General features: G+C 34.2%; 1 protein-coding gene and 1 pseudogene across 1 annotated transcript; one reads left to right on the top strand and one right to left on the bottom strand.

Moving 5' to 3' along the window:
- Positions 1 to 7,613: 7,613 nt before the first annotated feature.
- LOC147936095 (uncharacterized) lies at positions 7,614 to 8,537 on the bottom strand (annotated as a pseudogene).
- A 1,291-nt stretch (positions 8,538 to 9,828) lies between these two features.
- Positions 9,829 to 10,997, top strand: LOC104720376 (uncharacterized). The gene has a single exon (XM_010438290.3). It carries the CDS (start codon positions 9,849 to 9,851, stop codon positions 10,926 to 10,928), a length of 1,080 nt encoding a protein of 359 aa, XP_010436592.1. The 5' UTR covers positions 9,829 to 9,848; the 3' UTR covers positions 10,929 to 10,997.
- The last annotated feature ends 7,001 nt before the right edge of the window (positions 10,998 to 17,998 follow it).

Here is a 17,998-nt window from a genome sequence, read left to right as displayed (position 1 = left end):
CTTTATACATTTTGATACAATATCTATATATATAAAGTTAACTTTGCTCACTTCTCGTTCCTCCACATCATCATCCACCTAATCAATTTTTTTTTTCATAAAAAATACTATTTTTAATATTCATTCATTGCATATTTATTAATTATAATTAATAATAGTAATAAATAATTTAAAAACTAATTAACTAAAATTAATTAAATTTTAAAATAGTATAAAAAATAATATAATTTTGTAATAAATAATGAAAATAATAACTAACTAAAAATGAATTAAGTAAATTAAATGAAAATTTTAAAATAGTAAAAATAATACTATAAATTTGTTTTAGTAATAATGTTATTATTAAAATTATAACCAAAGAATGATTATATTCCAAAATTTATAATGGGTTAATGAGTTTTAGAATGTATGTAAGATTTTAATGCATGGTGGAGTAAAAAACAAGTTATGTAATTGTATTTATAAAAATCTAAACATGAATATAAAATTGAAGTGAAACATTAGTTTCTAAGAAACATATACCATAAAGATTTATTATTAAATTTTACTTATAAGAAAGAAAAGATTAATTACTTAACTTAACTTAACTTAAAAGTTTTGATCTAAAACAAATACATTGTAAGGGGGACACTTTTTTTTGGGAAAACTATTAAAAAGAATTTTGAAAAATAATCTATCTAAAAAAACAAAATCAATGGTTTGGAAATATAGACAAAATGATATGCAAGCCGTTACAAAAAGTGGCATATGATTTGTGTAGCATATCTCATAAGGTATATTATAAACTGGAGCTACAATTTTATAACATGATATAAAACATATATAACAAATATATATATATATATATATAAATATTATCAAATGTTTTTAACCCAAAACATTGGCAAAAACAACATATTTAAAGTACACTATGTTTTTTTTGAAAAGACGAAGCTCGGGTTACATCAAAAAATTAATATCTGCAAATAACATATGAGATTAGTGAATAAATATTCATTGTGAGGTTTAAATGTTTCATCATTTAAGCATTCTTGACTTAGTCTAAAATTTTATAACGGCAGATGATGCATTTGGACAATCTTATTGTAGTGACATAGGAGTAAAACTGTTCATGAAACTTTGTATATTCGCATTTAATGTAGGATATCAATATGATTAAATGGTCTCTATAATTAGGTCAAGACATTGACGTTAGAACTTTTAAAATTATGTTTTCATAGGATATGAATATGGAACGAACTCTTTTAAAGATAAAAGGTCAGAAGATTGTCGACAATATTATTGCGACACTACACAATATATGTTATATATAGATTAGTAAAATAAGTATGAAATTTGTGTAGAATTATCTTTTAATCTTCAAATTATATTCATATTCAATGATTCTTATTGATAAAAAATTTAACTAAATCCCACATAAAATCGCAAATAGATATAACAAAGAAATATTATCTTAAAAAATATATATGTTGTATATCACTAAGTAAAGTAAGTTATATATTTATACTCAAAAGTTGGAATGATTATATTGAGCTCAACAATTTCAATTGATAAGAAATATTTTAAATTAAAATACCGCGCGTGCGCGGGTACAAATTCTAGTTACAATATATTATATATATATAACACTATACAGTATATGAAAAGGGTTCAAAATTAGTGAAACCAAGACACCAATAACTCTTCGCTAAACTCATAATAATTTTTATAAGTTATAACTATCGGTTTAACAAACTTTACTCCTCTAGTATCAATAGACATATTATGTATGACTTGAGCATCAACTTTTTTCCCGAAAACACTACATTAGTATCTTACAACTGACCGTATTTTTTGTGATGTTATGATTCCAACGATCTCCAAAAACAACCGCAAGATGACAACACTAATAATTCAACACGAACAAATGTGATTTTAAATTCATAGAAAATACTACAAACAAATACTTACTATATAAAGATTTAAGAAAGGTCTGATACATAAAAATGTTTAATTTGGAAAAATGAGCCTACATACTGAGCCTTCAAACACGGGAGATAGATAAAAAAAATTACGGGAGTTAGATAAAAGATTTCCATTACCATCGAATTAATGTAGAATCATCCCTATCGCTAAAATGTTACATATATAGTGCTCACTTATTGTTTTTTTTTCTTGTTGTTTGAATGTGTAGTTTATTATATATGGATGGGATGGAACTATATATAATTTACGTAGCATGTAAGTATAAATGTCATATAGTTAATTTCTGCATAATATGAAAGTCAAATATATAGTCGTAGATTATTTACAATTTTACACATATCAACATTATCTATGTGTTATAAGTTATGATACAAGTTAAGGGTCATTATGATTTCATTGTGTACGTAATTTTTTCTTTGGAACATGTCCTCCTGATTCGTTCAAAATATAAAAGACTGACCATAAAAAAAAAAATTTGTTTCTTCTGATAGTTTTTAGTAATGTTTGAACTTCTTTGCATTTGTTTTTCATTTATGGGTTTGTTTTCTTTCCAGATTTGAAATTTTCTGCTTTGTGTTTATTCTCTTGGTTTCACTTTGATTTTCGGAGATTTCTAATCGTTTGCCGATCTTGTCTTCCTCTTATAAACTTTAGACTCCGATTTTTTTTTTTGTTTTCTACCGGCTTAAATTATATTTTACAATGTATACTAGTATCTAATTATATCAATATTATCAATTGACAAAAAAATAAAAATAAAATTTGATGAAATTTGGTGTCTTAAAATTAGGATATCCCGTGAATAGCCCATGTGTCTCTAGAGAAGAACTAAAATACTTCTTTTTCTTATATACTTTTGTTGATAGCGCGGCTAAACTAAAACATAATGGTAGATTTTGTTATTATATTAATGACTGTTAATTTCAGTTAATGTACAATACGTGCATGTTTATTTGTTTTCTTTTAAACACAACTTTATTTCATACTCAATATTTTATATAATGGTTTACAAACATTTGGATCAATATCATATGAAGATTTTATCATTATAATAAAATTTCTTTCTTTCTTTCCAGAGCTTGACACATCAGCTTTGTTATTCAAGCAGCAGTTGACATCTCAGTTAAAATTACTAACCTATCAAATTGTAACACTAATACATATCAGTTAAAATTTGTCAATATTTAAGATTCCAAAAAAAAAATTAAAACCCTATAGAAGAGGCCCATTAACCGAACATTTTAAACATTTTATCAAAGTTTTGTTTGTGTGCTTTGTATGATTTGGTTTTTATTTACAAGAATATTGTTCTGTATTGATTCGTCGTTGTTGTATATTAGAACGGAGGAAAGTATGTTTTTTCTTGGAATCATACTTGGAGGAAAGTATGCGTCAGTAGCGGGATCGTAATCGCCAGGAAACGGGTGGAATCGCAGTGGAATATACCAGTCAACAAAAATAACCTCAATTTCTAACAAAATTTAGATATTTTTATATACTAATATTAATATTTATATTAATTAGTAATCTAAGGTTCCTAAATTTAATCTTATTTAAACCATAAAACTTATATATAATATATATATATATTTAAACGTTTCCAACAAACGTACCCGCTTCCTAATTTTTTAGAAAAATTCGCTTCCCTGCTTCTAAACGCTTCCTTTTCGACGTACCCATTTCCGATCCATGCAGCTTAAATATTAACGTATATTATTTCAAGTTTGTATATCTTCTCAAATAATTAAAAGAAAAAAATATAATAAACCTAAATAAAAAATTTCCCCCTTCTAGCAGCTGCCTCTTACTATTTTTTTTCGATTCGAATTCCATCGAGTTAAGCAAAAGCTGAGACTGTGGATAATGTGGAAAATAAAATATGCTATCTCTGAATCTAAGACTTATTAATGAGTTTTTTTTTCTGATTTATCTTTGTGTTCGTGGTTTTGGGTAGAAGAGAAGTTTTGAGTTTTTCCGATTGAATCTCGTTATGAATTCGGTATTCGCTTTGATTCGAGGGTAGAAATGAATTGAAATTTGACACTTTCAGAGTATTTCTTTGTTAGGTGATTGAAGATTATGAATAAAGTCGACAGCTTTATAATGTAAACAAGTTTTGGTTTGTGAACATTGGCCAAATTGGTATGGAACTATAGGATTTATTTCAATGGTGTTTATTTCATGAACTAAACTGCAGTTTGATATCGAATTGAATATGTGAGCAAATATTCACGGCATAGTTGTTTTTGTTTTGCTTTATCTGGAATTAAGTTTTTGGAAGGTTCTTTTTTGAGATTGCAGTTTAAGAATGCTAAACCAATATAATAAATTATGCTTGATAATAATTTTTTTAACCATAAAAAACACTATATAACAATTATGTGATTGAATTTGTATAAACTACAAAAAATACATCACATATTCAAACTGTATTAATAATATATCTCCTACAAAAGATAAAGAAAATAAAACAGAGCATACATTAGCGTTAGTTAGGCTATTTATACATTAAATATTTAAATATATCCGATTTAAATGTAAATATTTATAAGTTATCTTAAATTTGAGATTCTCTATTTTTATCTTATTAATGCATTTTCTATCTTATCATTGTATAAACCATAGTCTTTACAGTTAATCCAAATTTTTAAAAAAATATATTTTCAATAATTCAATATATCTAAAAATAATTATAAAAAGTATCTCACGGCCTAGCGCGGATCTAACCTACCTAGCACGGATCTAACCTAGTATTTATAATTGTCCCACGATACCAAGGACAGTCTTTTAATTTCTACGTTTTTTGAAAATGAAATTCAGTGATAAAAATGATACTTGATTATATTTGATTAGAAAAAAACAGAAGAGAAAAAACGAAAATATACTTTACACTACGTAGCTCTTCTTAGTGTTAATTAGCATATTCGTTGGGTACTTGGGTTATATTTCCGATCACAGTATAAAAATAGGATAAAACTCCTAACTGAGTGATGGAGCTGTGATTTGAGGAAATAGGATTAATCAACGATGTGATCGATGCGTAGCACATATAGGAGGAGAGTTATATATGTAAAGGATAAATGTGTAAATAGTAGTAGTGAAACCCACGTATCATATGTATATATATTGTAAAGTCATTTCACTAATACACAAGCCTTCATTACATGGTATCACAACTATAAGATCCTAAGACCTAGCTCTCCGCTTTTTTATTCCGTCGCTTTCGTCTCTTTTCTTCTTCTTCTCTTCTCTGTTTCAATGTCGTCTTTTCCATCTGATGTCATTGATTCTTCTAATACTAATACACTACACACCGTCAACATGTCAAACGTGACCAAGTTAACTGCTTCCAATTTTTTGATGTGGAATCGCGAGATTCGTGCATTGCTCGCCGGCTACGGTCTCGCCGGTTACCTTGACGGCACTACTCCTGCACCAGCTTCTACCGTCACCACAAATGGTGCTTCTACGGTCAATCCTGATTACACCTTATGGGTGCGACAGGATCAACTCATTTACTCTTCTCTGCTGGGTGCAATCTCTGTCGAAGTTCAGCCTATTTTGTCTTAAACATCCACCTCTGCTGAGATCTGGAGTCTTCTCTCCTCTACCTATGCTCGCCCAAGTTGGGGTCACATTAAGCATATCCGTGAACAAATCCGCAACTGGAAGAAGGGCTCCCGATCAGTTGATGAATACGTTCAAGGGTTTGTTTCTCGGTTTGATCAGCTTGCACTTCTTGGGAATCGATTATGTTCTCGCTGGCCTTCCGGAAGACTACAAACCTGTAGTTTATCAGATTGATGGCCGTGACACACCTCCATCCATAGCGACGCTGCATGAGAAGTTGATCAACTATGAGTTGAAACTTCTCTTCCAAGTTCTGTCTCGTCGTTAGTACCCCTCACGGCTAACGTTGCTTCTTACAAAAACCACGGTTCTCACCACAACAACAACCGTCACTCCAACCGTTCGAACTTTCGTGGTCCACAACAATATTCTCGTGGATCCCAAGACGAGGCTATCAAGGTCGTTGTCAGCTGTGTGGTGTCTTTGGTCATAGTGCGCGGAGGTGCTCTCAGTTATAAATGTCTGGTTCCCGCTCTTAGTCATCTACCGGAGGGTATACACCAAACATGCCGTGACGACCACATGCTAATGTGGCCACTATTCCGTCGTACAATCCGGCCAACTAGATCATGGATAGTGGTGCTACGCATCACTTGACTTCTGATTTGTCTAATCTCTCGCTTCATCAGCCCTACACCGGGGCGAGGAGGTGTCCATTGCTGATGGTTCTGGTCTTAAGATTGCACAAACGGGTTCCGGTTTACTTTATACACCTTCTCGCCATCTTGCATTAACCGAACTGTTATATGTTCCGAATATTAGTAAGAATCTTATTTCCGTGTATCGTTTGTGTAATGCTAATAATGTCTCCGTTGCATTCTTTCCGGCTCATTTTCAGGTGAGGGATCTGAACACAGGGTCAAGTTACTCCAAGGCAGAACTAGGAATGGACTGTATAAGTGGCCGGTTCATCACAACTCCATTGACGTTTTCGCGGCTTCACTCTCACCAAAAACCGATCTCTCCTCTTGGCATCTTCGACTTGGTCACCCATCTTTTTCGGTTTTAAAATCCATTGTTTCCAAATTTTGTTGCCTCTCTCTTCATCCTCCCAAAACAATTTGTCTTGTTAGGATTGCTTTATCAATAAAAGTCACAAGCATCCATTTGCTTCAAACACAATTGCATCTTCCCAACCTCTTGAATACATATATACTGATGTGTGGTCTTCGCCTCTTATCTCCATTGAAAATTTCAAATACCACCTTTTTCTTGTTGAACACTTTACACGATACACATGGCTTTACCCTCTTAAACAAAAATCCCAAGTTAAAGATGTTTTTGTGGTTTTTAAAGCTCTAGTGGAGAATCGGTTTCAAACCAAAATTCAAACTCTTTATTCGGATAATGGTGGTGAGTTTTGTGGCTTTGAGATCGTTCTTGGCAATACATGACATATAACACTATACTACGCCCCCACATACCCCTGAACATAATGGTATCTCCGAAAGGAAGCATCGCCATATCGTTGAACGGGTCTTGCAATGCTTAGTCATGCTTCAGTCCCAAGTACTTATTGGCCTTATGGGTTTGCGACGGCGGTCTACTTAATCAATTAGATGCCCACCGATGTACTTCACGGTGACTCTCCCTACTTGCGTCTTTTTAAGACGACTCCAAACTATCTCAAGCTTCGGGATTTTGGATGTGTCTGTTACCCTTGGCTGCGTCCATATCGCCACAATAAGCTTGAAGCGCGTTCCACACCATGTGTTTTTGTTGGGTATTCACTCACTCAGAGCGCGTACTTATGCTTGGACATCAAGACAAACCGTGTGTATACATCACGTTATAGCACCAAATAATCACCAATGCATATATGAAGTGAACACACACATTATTCTTTTTTTTTGTGAACTGGCGTTGTATTATATTGATTTAGATTGTACCAAAGAACATACATATCTTTTGGTTAGCTGGCAATTTAGCCTTTCTTTTTTCCCTTTACTACCCTAATCCTTTCAATCAGGCCTATACAAAAAATGTTAGACCCCTTCTATGGCCCAAAAAACTCCCAATCAAACAGCCGCTCCCCGACTTTCTTCTCTAAACAAACCATCAAGCCACACAGGATGTCCCGATGCCACATATGACTGAAGTCTACCATCCTTGGTGACGCTTTGTGCTATCAGAGTAGCTCCTCTATTTGAGAGTTTTCCAAAACGAAATTCCAATCCTTACACCATCTTAAGGATCTCCTCACCTCCATAGATTGGTATCTAAATGAAGGCCACATCGTTGGCTTGGTAATCGCTTTTACCAAAACATCAACCTGTAACGCAAAAGTTACTTTCTCCACTCCATGATTCCTCATGGCCTCAATAACCCAGATTAACCCTTTCAGCTGTGCTTCCTCTTTTATCTTTCACACCAGTGAGAGCTCGTCTGCTATGTAACAGAACCATTCCTTCATGATTCCTCAGTACCCAAGCTACCCCAGCTAGCTTGTTCCTATTTGACCAAGACACACCGACATTGCATTTTACCCAATTCAAGGCCGGTGCTCTCCATCCCCGTTTCTTCTGTCCTCCATTTTTTCTTTCCTGCAACCTTTCCCTTATAACCTCTGTTTCCCCTACCTCTTCTTCAATTGGTTCCACTATTTGAGCATCCCTCCATTCCATCCAATCCTCTCTTATTTTCTGAGTAGTTTCCAGGGGAGTAAAACCCTTTCCTTCAAAAGATATAAGGTTCCTGTTTTTCCAGATTCTCCAAAGGGTCCATGGGAATGACCTCCTTAGTTCCTCCGGCCAAACCTTATTCTTAATATTCAGGAGAAGGTACTGAATATTAGAGAAAACCGACCCCTTAGGGAACCCATTCTCAGGAGAAGGGATGCCCGTAAGGGCCCATATCTGTCTCGCTAGTGGACATGTGAACAAGACATGATTCACCGATTCATCATCTTCTCCACACGTTTGACATCTCTCATCAATTCTCATTCCTCTTCCTCTTAACTCTGTTGCAACCGGCAAGGCACCACACAAAACCTTCCATAAGAATACTGTTACAACACAAGTATTCATTTGCCAGATTTTGGTGAGACACAAAAAAGTTAAGGTGTAAAAATAATGTTGTATGTTGGGCCGAGTAATAGGGCCCATGTAGACTAACTGGGCTGAGAGTTAAAACGGCAGCCGCCGAAGGAAACCTTAGTTCTCCGAGATGAGTTTTCTGTATGTGTTTTTTATATGGCTTTTCGTCTTCTTCAATTCCATTTGATCTTTCTCTCTTTTTCGTGTATGTTTGTTGTAGTTGATTGATTTTTAGGGTTTACTACAAGAGGATTGTCATGTTTTAATGGGTGTGGAAGGTGGGTATGTTTTCTTGGTGACACTTCTTGCTGCCAACAAAAAGAAAAGAAAAGAAAAAAAAGTTAAAGAATGAGACAAAAGTAGAATGAAGAAGAGATGATGACAAATCCATGAACTTGTGATTATGTTTCTAGGGTCCCCAGAAAGCGAGTATGTAGCTCTAAATCATAACTTTTTTTTTGATAAGAGAAGAAGAAGATTCATGAACATAATTTGCTATAAAAAATGAAACTTTGATTGACCCTATTTGGGAAAAATCAATGAACATGAAAGAGAGAAAGTAAACAGATATAAAATTTGTCTAACGTCTTACAAGCTTTGTTTGTCCGCAAATGCTCTGTTTTTATCTGAAAACAGAGAAAAAAGGAAGAGAAAGACTTACGGACTGAGTGAGTGAGACAAGATACGATCCATGACCTTTTGAGAAGTTTCTAAACAAGCGATTTAACGAGAATGGGTTTCCGTTGCGGCCAACATTGGATTTGCCAAAATGGTTAGTTTCTACTCTCTATTAGCAGCAGTCCCAGTTTCCTAATAAAAAGCCACAAGGTTTCTTTCTTAAATTTTAAAGAAGCGATGATTACTGGTTCGTTCCTGCCAATGATGAGCCAGGAGGGATCTTCCCCATCCGTTTATTTCTCCTAGACGAAAAATTCAATTGTTTGTTATTATTACTAGCAGCCACGAGTTGGTCAGACTGGTTTTCTTATGATTTTTTCCCATTAGTCAAGTAGTATCCAAAAGAGGGAATTTTGGGTGAAGAAAAATATCCAAAAGATGGGAAATTTGGTGAGCAAGTCATATTCTTCTGTATTAATGGAGACTTGGTGACCAAGTCATATCGTTCTGTATTAATGGATAGGGTTTTAGGAGGAGAAGATCACCAATTGTTTTTTTGTCTTTTCTTAATTCTCTTCCTTTCCGTGAAGAACATAATTCATGTCTTTGCTTCTCGCTCAGCCCTCGAAGTTCTGCTTTCGAAGACCTGTGTTGGTGAGATCCTCTCCTCATCTCTCTAATGCCCTCCCATCGTTGATGTTGCAAAGTCACTGTCATTCTCTTGTCTTGATCTGCGCTGATCCATGTAAAGTTCCCGGAAAAATCATCATTAGGAGGTCAGGTCTAAGTTTTCACAAAGGCATTTCTTTTGAAGAGTTGGTTAGAAAGTTGGATGAGGAAGATGAGAAGGATAACAAGTTACGTAGAGATTTGTATAAGGAAATGGGAACGATGGGACCATCCAATGGATGGCTACCTACTTTGAAGAACGGCGTGTTGATTCTGCGAGAAGTAAATATAAACAGTGTCACAGATCCAAAAAGCATTTTGCTGCCTCCTCTTGTAACTCTGCCTTATTGCCAAACCCAATATATCACCAAAGTGGCCATGTCTTCGTCTTTCCCTGAAGAAGAGGACTGTGTTGTGGCTGTCAAGTTCTTGGGTCCTCAGCTCAGCTTTTGCAGACCGGCTCAAAGCAACTCCGAGTGGGTCAACGTCCGAATGACAGACCCCTGCTTCTTCTCCTCCCCTGTCATGTATTCCAAGAAAGATAACATGTTTCGCATAGCCGGCTCTGGAGGCCACCTCATCGGATGGGATCTCCACAACCCTAGCAACAACCCAAAGTTGCAGAACTTGCGGTTTCAAAACCTTCCCAAGTTGTCCGAGACAAAACGAGACCTTTTGTATTCGTGCTCCACAAGCGAACACTTGGTGGAGTCAGTAACCACCAGTGAAACTTTCATGGTTAAGTTGTACAGGAAGACCGCAGAGATCGTCGAAGGTGTTCCGAGAAGGAAAACAGAAGCAATAATGGTGTTCAGGCTAGACGAAGAAGGAAACGCTGTTTACACTCAAGACATCGGAGATCAAAGCATTTTCCTCACAAATTCTGAAGCTTTCTGTGTCCCTTCTTCGAGCTCCAATTCCTGCATTTGTCGATCTAACACGGTCGAATTCTTCTATGTTGACGAACATGTCAGACTATTCAGGCTGGCGAAGCAAAAGTGGGATTCTTAGAGTCACTACTCCATCTCAAAATAAAAAATTGCTTTGGAATTGAGTTTAGAGTCTAGAGTCTGTCTTCTCTTTTAAACCTTTCAAACATCAAAATCTATTTTTGTATAATCTCTGTGAGACTGATATATAATCTTGCAGAAACGAACTTTTGCTATATAATCTCTCATCATTAAACATATAGTATGATTTAAGTAAATGTGTCTGTGTATAAATCATAAAACCTTGATTACACCGTTTATAATTGCCGTCATAGACATATCGCAAATCGTATAGGCAAGAGTTGATTCAATCACAGTACGGACACATGGTATCTTCACCAACCCACTCCTCCATAAACTACACAACATTAAAGGAGAGCTTCTCTGCTTAAGGCTACTTGGTAATATAATATACTAGAGGATACCCCGTGCTACGCACGAGTTTATTTTTACTTTTGTTTTACAATCAAACCCCATATATTGGATTATTGAAAAAAACTCTAACCGACACTCTAGTTGTAATATCCCGACCGCCACCTTTTAGTGGACCCCATGTCCAATCCAGTCTATGGGCCCACTTTTTTTAATGGGCCTCACGTCTTCTCATTAGGCCCGTGAGCTCATCCATATTTGTCGGCTTTAAAGACTTGTTACCTTCCCTACAAATCACCACATGATCTTTTTCTGTGTGTCCTCACTCGTACAGTTCCGACAATCACTTCCCGGAAAGTCACCTATCCTGAGACTACTCCAGCATAAGCACACTTAATTGTGGAGTTCTCTTAGGACTCTTAACCAAAAAGATAAGCTCACTTTAGTGACATAGGTGGCCAAATCAATTCTTTTAAACCTCTCCGCAAGTCGCTGAAACCGGGGTGTTACAATTCACCCCACTAACAGATCGCAACGTCCTCGTTGCTCATCAAGACCGTCACCCCCGACAGTGTGAGCCAACTCGACTCCACACTTATCTGGGTTCAGCTCTGATACCACTTGTAACGCACCGACTACCACCTCTTAGTGGGCTCCACATCCAATCCCAGTCCATGGGCCCACCTTCCTTAATGGGCCTCACGTTATCTCATTAGGTCCGTGAGCCCATCCATATCCGACGACTGATTTGCTACATTTGAGAGACTTTAAAGACTTGTTACCATCCCTACAATCACTTTCCGGAAGGTCACCCATCCTGAGACTACTCCAGCATAAGCACGTTTAACTGTGGAGTTCTCTCAGGACCCTTGACCAAAAAAATAAGTGCACTTTCGTGACATAGGTGGCCAAATCAAGTCTTTTAAACCTCTCTGCAAGTCTCTGAAACTGGGGTGTCACACCATTACTAAAAGCAAACCTTGATGTTTAATTAGTCTTGTTTAATTTATTAAATAACGAAATGTAGAAAAGATTAAAATATCTCTCTATTCTACAATTAGAATGTGTTGTTTTGGGATGCTACCAATTTGTAATACATATACGGTGAAATTTGAAATTTGTACTGTCTTTTTTTTATGTGGCTTGTATAAGTCTTTCCTTTGCAGATGAAACGACAAGTGATTTTCTTCCCTTTGCCTGCTGGTTTCTCCCAACATCAGAAGTTGTTTTACTTTTGTTGTTGTATTTCCTGTCAACATTAGACCAATAATGTTAAAACCCAATCAAACCCCATTTAGTGGCTTTTATTTACTTAGTGAATAAATCTTTTGATAGAGAGGAAGTTTTTAATATACAGTAGGTGAGATAGGTGTGGTGTGGATTAGGTAGTTGATTTACATTTTCGTCTAGAAAGAGACATTTAAAGTTGAGTAAAAGATTGTTTCTTCCAAAGTATGGAGCTTCCCAAAAACAATCATATTTTTACTGGTGGTCATCGTTAGAGAGGAACTCTAGAGTAGAGTAGAGAGCAATTTTTTTAGGTTGTAACATTTTTAAAAGCGTAGTTAGTGTGTGGGGTGTGGATGTTGATTCCCAGTAGATTGAGGAAGAGAGATTATAATAATAATAAAAGTAATCAGAAATTGAATTCTATTGGATTATAATTTTATGGAAAACAGATTACTAATATTTAATTGGAAATAAATAAGAAAGTAACTCAAGAGTAGAGTAAAGAGCAATTTTTTTAGGTTGTAACATTTTTAAAAGCGTAGTTAGTGTGTGGGGTGGTGGTTTTAATTCACACCACACCTATCTCACCTACTGTATATTAAAAAAGAAAAACTTCCTCTCTAACTAATAAAAAAAAATATATATGAGAAGGTTTTTCTCAACTTTTGCTAAGGAGATGACATTTGGCTTACTATATTTTTAACATTTGTATTTTTTTGTTTGGACCTAATTAACTGTAGTTTAGACCTAATTAACTACAAGCCCATGAAACCAAAAAAAAAAAACCCATCTACATATCATTCATTCTTTAATTAGAAACATATGCAACCCCCAAGAATCTAAAGCCACCTTATATCAGTCTGTGGTTGGTTTCATTTTGGAACTTAAATTTGATTAAGTCTCTAACACATCCCCTCTAGATGATTTACCAACATTTAATTAAATTTATAGGTTTGAATTCTTGGGTTTAATTTCTGTGTTTGAATCTTCTATAATTTTCACAGGCACAAACGGAATCAAATTTAAGTAAGATGGTAGGTAGGTATTATTTAAGTAAATTAGTTTATTTTTTTTTTAAATTGTTTATATTAAATTAAAATTTTGAGCTTACTTTCAGGAAAATTACGTAAGATTATGATATGGTTTTGATCTATCTATAATTTTTAGTTCGATTCTCACTAATTATTTCAAACGTTTTGGTATTTTTGAATTACATAAAATTTAGAAGTTTTCATATTAGGAATTTCAGAATAAATTATGAACATAATCAGTTATGTTTTGATTTGAAATAATACCATCATTTTATGCATTGGCTTATACCCACTATTTTCCTCAATTTTCATTTTTTTTTATATTACTTCTCATTTTAAAACTTATTATTTTGAAATACTTGCGAATCTCTGATCATTAATATTTGATTTCAATCCTTTCTCCTTCTTAAAGGCTCAAACTTTCTATAAAGTTTAGTTTTCTAAAAACAACCTAGTACCATACAAACACATCCTCTTTCAGACTACTGTGAAAACTAAAACATTTACTTTCTATTATATCCTCGATTCAATCTCCACTCTAACAATTAGTTAGAGTGGAAATTTTTAATATACAGTAGGTGAGATAGGTGTGGTGTAAATTAGGTAGTTGATTTACATTTTTGTCTAGAAAAAGACCTTTAAAGTTGAGTAAAATATTGTTTCTTCTAAAGTATGGAGCTTCACTAAAACAATCCTATTTTTACCGGTGTTCATCGTTAGAGAGTGACTCTAGAGTAGAGTAGAGAGCAATTTTTTAAGGTTGTACCATTTTTAAAATTGTAGTTAGTGTGTGGGGGTGTTGATTCCCAGTAGCGAGGGAAAGAAATTATAATCTATACTAATAAAAAGTAGGAGCTATAAGCTCTTTAAGACGTCCACATAAGCTTTAAAACCACCAATAGTGATTAGACACCTCACTAATTAATATTTTTTAAAAATTTCCAGAATTTTATTTATTAATAATTATTTTAAACAACCTATCAGAATTTGACATGTCATTCATTAACATTTTTAAAATTTCCAGAATTTTTAGAAAAAGGTAAAATTTTAAATTTATGGAAATAAAAGAACTATGTACAATATCCCACATTGGCTAGAAAATTTTTAGACAATGGTTCAGAACCAGTATAAATAAGATTAATATGCTTCAAACAACAAATGAGCAGGAAAGCTTGATTTATCAAGCGTCCAAGTTTAAAAGTTTTATTCGGTTTGAACTGGTTTTTTATTTGGTCAAATTAAAACTTTAAAAAGTTTCAAAAAAATATATTATAATATTTAAAAAATTTAAAAGTTTAAATATTATAAATATTGAAACTTTTAAAAGTTCTTAGCTTTTAAAAAGTTTTTAAATATTACAATTTTGAAATTTTAAAAGTTTAAAATATTATAAATATTGAAACTTTTTAAAAGGTTCAAATTTTATATTTCGAAACATTTTAAAAGTTAAAAATATTAATAATATTCATGTAGTACAAAAATTATCTTATTTATCTACGTTTGTGCTTTTTATTTCTTATGAGCTGTAAAATATATTTTTGTGTATGATTTTATTGATGAGTTGATATTCTTTCATTAATTTTTTATTTTTTATCTTATTTTTTATTTTTATGAGAAAAGAAATGATTTTGTTCTTGGAGTTTGATGGGTTAGCAAGTTGTGTGGTAGTCTTAAAAAAATGTTTTTCATTAGAAGAGTGTGAAAAAGTTGACGAGGAAGAAGAAGAAAAATAGTATAACAAAGAACCAAACGGTAAAAGTAACGATGAAAATTACCAAAAAATTTGACATTGAAAATGAAAAGAAAGAATATGAAGCTATAAGACAGCATTGAATAAAAAACATGAAAATATAGGTGGTAGCGATCAATTAAATATGAAAACGAGTTATTTTATGATGATAAAATTCTTTCGTTTTTTTGGTAGTCAAAGAAATGGTTTAGAATATGTGAGGTCATCAGTTTGATTCGCCTCGCCTCGACGTCGAGTTAAATTCATGATTTTTTTTATCAGATTTGATTTTATAATACAACTGATTTTTATATTTTAAAAAATTGTGTATCTGAAATTTAATTTTTTTTTTTAATACTAATTTAATTTGTTTTTATATGATAATATTTTATTACTGTTATCAATCATATATAATTTTTATATAATCATATATAATTTTTTTATAAGATAACTATACTAAAAGTGAAGATCAATAACTATTATTGCTTTAGTTGTGTGTAGGGGAGTTTGGGACAATGCGAGCGCAAGTATCTTTGAGAAGCGCCACCTAATGGGAGAATAGCGACAACGATACCGAAGCGTATGTCGCTTATATTTATAAAGAAATAATGTCGCAAGTGTATCGAATGATCGTGTAGCCTATTGGCTGCACGCCCTTACTGATTCTTTGACAGGGGGGCAAGCTTCCTGGTTCGATTCCCCACAATAGCGGGTTTGAAAAGAATTTTCCTTTTTTTCATTTTTTAAAAAATGTCGATTTGATCTTGTCTCACTGTGAATTTCAATTTCATTCAATCGTTGAATTCAATCCAAGTCTCGCTGTCTTATCTCACAAAGATGGAAGCTGTTCTCTTCTTTTTCCGAACCAAAGCGTATGTCGTTTCGATTAATATAGATATAATGTCGCTAGCTTATATCAAAAACAGTTACATATTATAAAGAAGAGTATAATTATACCTAGGTTTGATAATTATATCTGGGAAAAATGTCAATTAAATCATGAATTTACACAAAAACACCAACTAAATCCTGAACTTTCCCTAAAATCATTTAAATCATCTAATTGTGTTGACAAATCTAATTAAATATCACATTTTATAAAAAACACCATTTTATCTGGAATGAGGGCGATATTCCTCATTGTATGAAGACTTAAACTTGCAGCAAGAAGTCTCACAAACCAATCCCAATTATCATCATTTTCTATTTCTACAACTGCCCAAGCAAGAGGAACAATTCTATTATCTCCATCTCTACCAACAGCAGCTAGAACATGACCTTTTATATCCCACTTTAGGAATGCTCCATCCAATTCTATGATAGGTCTACATGTTTCTTTCCAAGATTCTTTCTGTGATTTAAAACAAATATATAACCTAAAGAACCTCTGCTTGCTTCCAACTACCGGCCCTGGAATTGTCTCAATCTCAAATTCGGACTCTTTGTTTTGCTGCAAAACCTCTGCTTGATAATCCCATATACGCGCAAACTGGGATTCATGACTAGCTCTTTTTGCTTTCATAACTTTAGTCTTTGCCTTTGCACATTGGTCTGGAGTCACCTCCAACTTATACTCTCTTTGTATCTAAGCAGCCATCTCGTATTTAGTAATCTTTGGATTCAATCTCAGCCTTTCCTCAAACAAAAAAGCAATTGTAGACCGATTCAACATCTTCGAATAGCCTGACCTCACACATATATGCTCATTGACATATACTTTTATCTGCATCTTATGCTTCCTCTTCTCATATGAACAATAGACTCTCCAAGGACATCTCAAACCATCATCATCCACATAACAACAATTCGCACCAACTATCAAAGCTTGAGCCCTATAGAGTTTAATATCGTACCTTGTCTTTAACGAGTACATCAACAATGCAAGCTTGAATTCTTCAGGAGAGTTGTACATTTTCTCCACTACTAACAAACCCTCTGGATCGTCATCATCTCTACGACCTCAATCTTCTTTGTCTTGGACCTCGTCTTTGTCATCAGATGACAAAGGATCTGGAATTTTGTCATCGTCCCATATATCATCACCGCTGTCGGAATCAGAACCATCTTCTATTCCTCTAACAGCCTTTAGGAAGTCGTCTGCAATGTTTGCGTTAACATCTTCTTCCACACCCTGCATTTCGTTATCTTCACCACCAACTCCATCATCAACATCATCGAAGTCGTCATCATCATACGCCACACAGTCATCTTCACTGTCGTGCTCCACTTCAGCTTTAATAGCCTCGTCTTCATTGCTTCTTTTCTTCTGTTTTCGACGCCGTTTTTTAGCTTGACCTTTATCACCGGCCTCTGATACAACTTCTTGAGCACCAAATCCTTCTCTGACCTCAACCTCTACAGGTCCAATTCCTTCGACATCAGCCTCCGAAGCTCCAACTACTTCGATTACCTCAACCTCTACAGCTCCAATTCCTTCGACATCAGCCTCCGAAGCTCCAAATCCTTCGACTACCTCAACCTCTACAGCTCCAACTCCTTCGACATCAGCCTCTGAAGCATCAAATCCTTCTCCGACCTCAACCTCTACAGCTCCAACTCCGTCGACCTCAGCCTCCGAAGGTCCAACTCCTCCGACCTCGTCCTCTGGAGCTTCATACATAATTAGACTATTTGATTCATCTCGCGGTGGATCTTCAACTCTTTCTCCAACAAACGAAATCACACCCTTGTTTTTAACTTTCGGCATCAAATCGATTTTTAGGGTTAATA

This window comes from Camelina sativa, chromosome 10 (genome assembly GCF_030686135.1).
Source record: "Camelina sativa cultivar CO46 ecotype springtype chromosome 10, ASM3068613v1".
Taxonomy (NCBI): Eukaryota; Viridiplantae; Streptophyta; class Magnoliopsida; order Brassicales; family Brassicaceae; genus Camelina; species Camelina sativa.
Note: the sequence above shows the minus strand (reverse complement) of the source record. Positions and strands in the feature narration are given on the sequence as shown.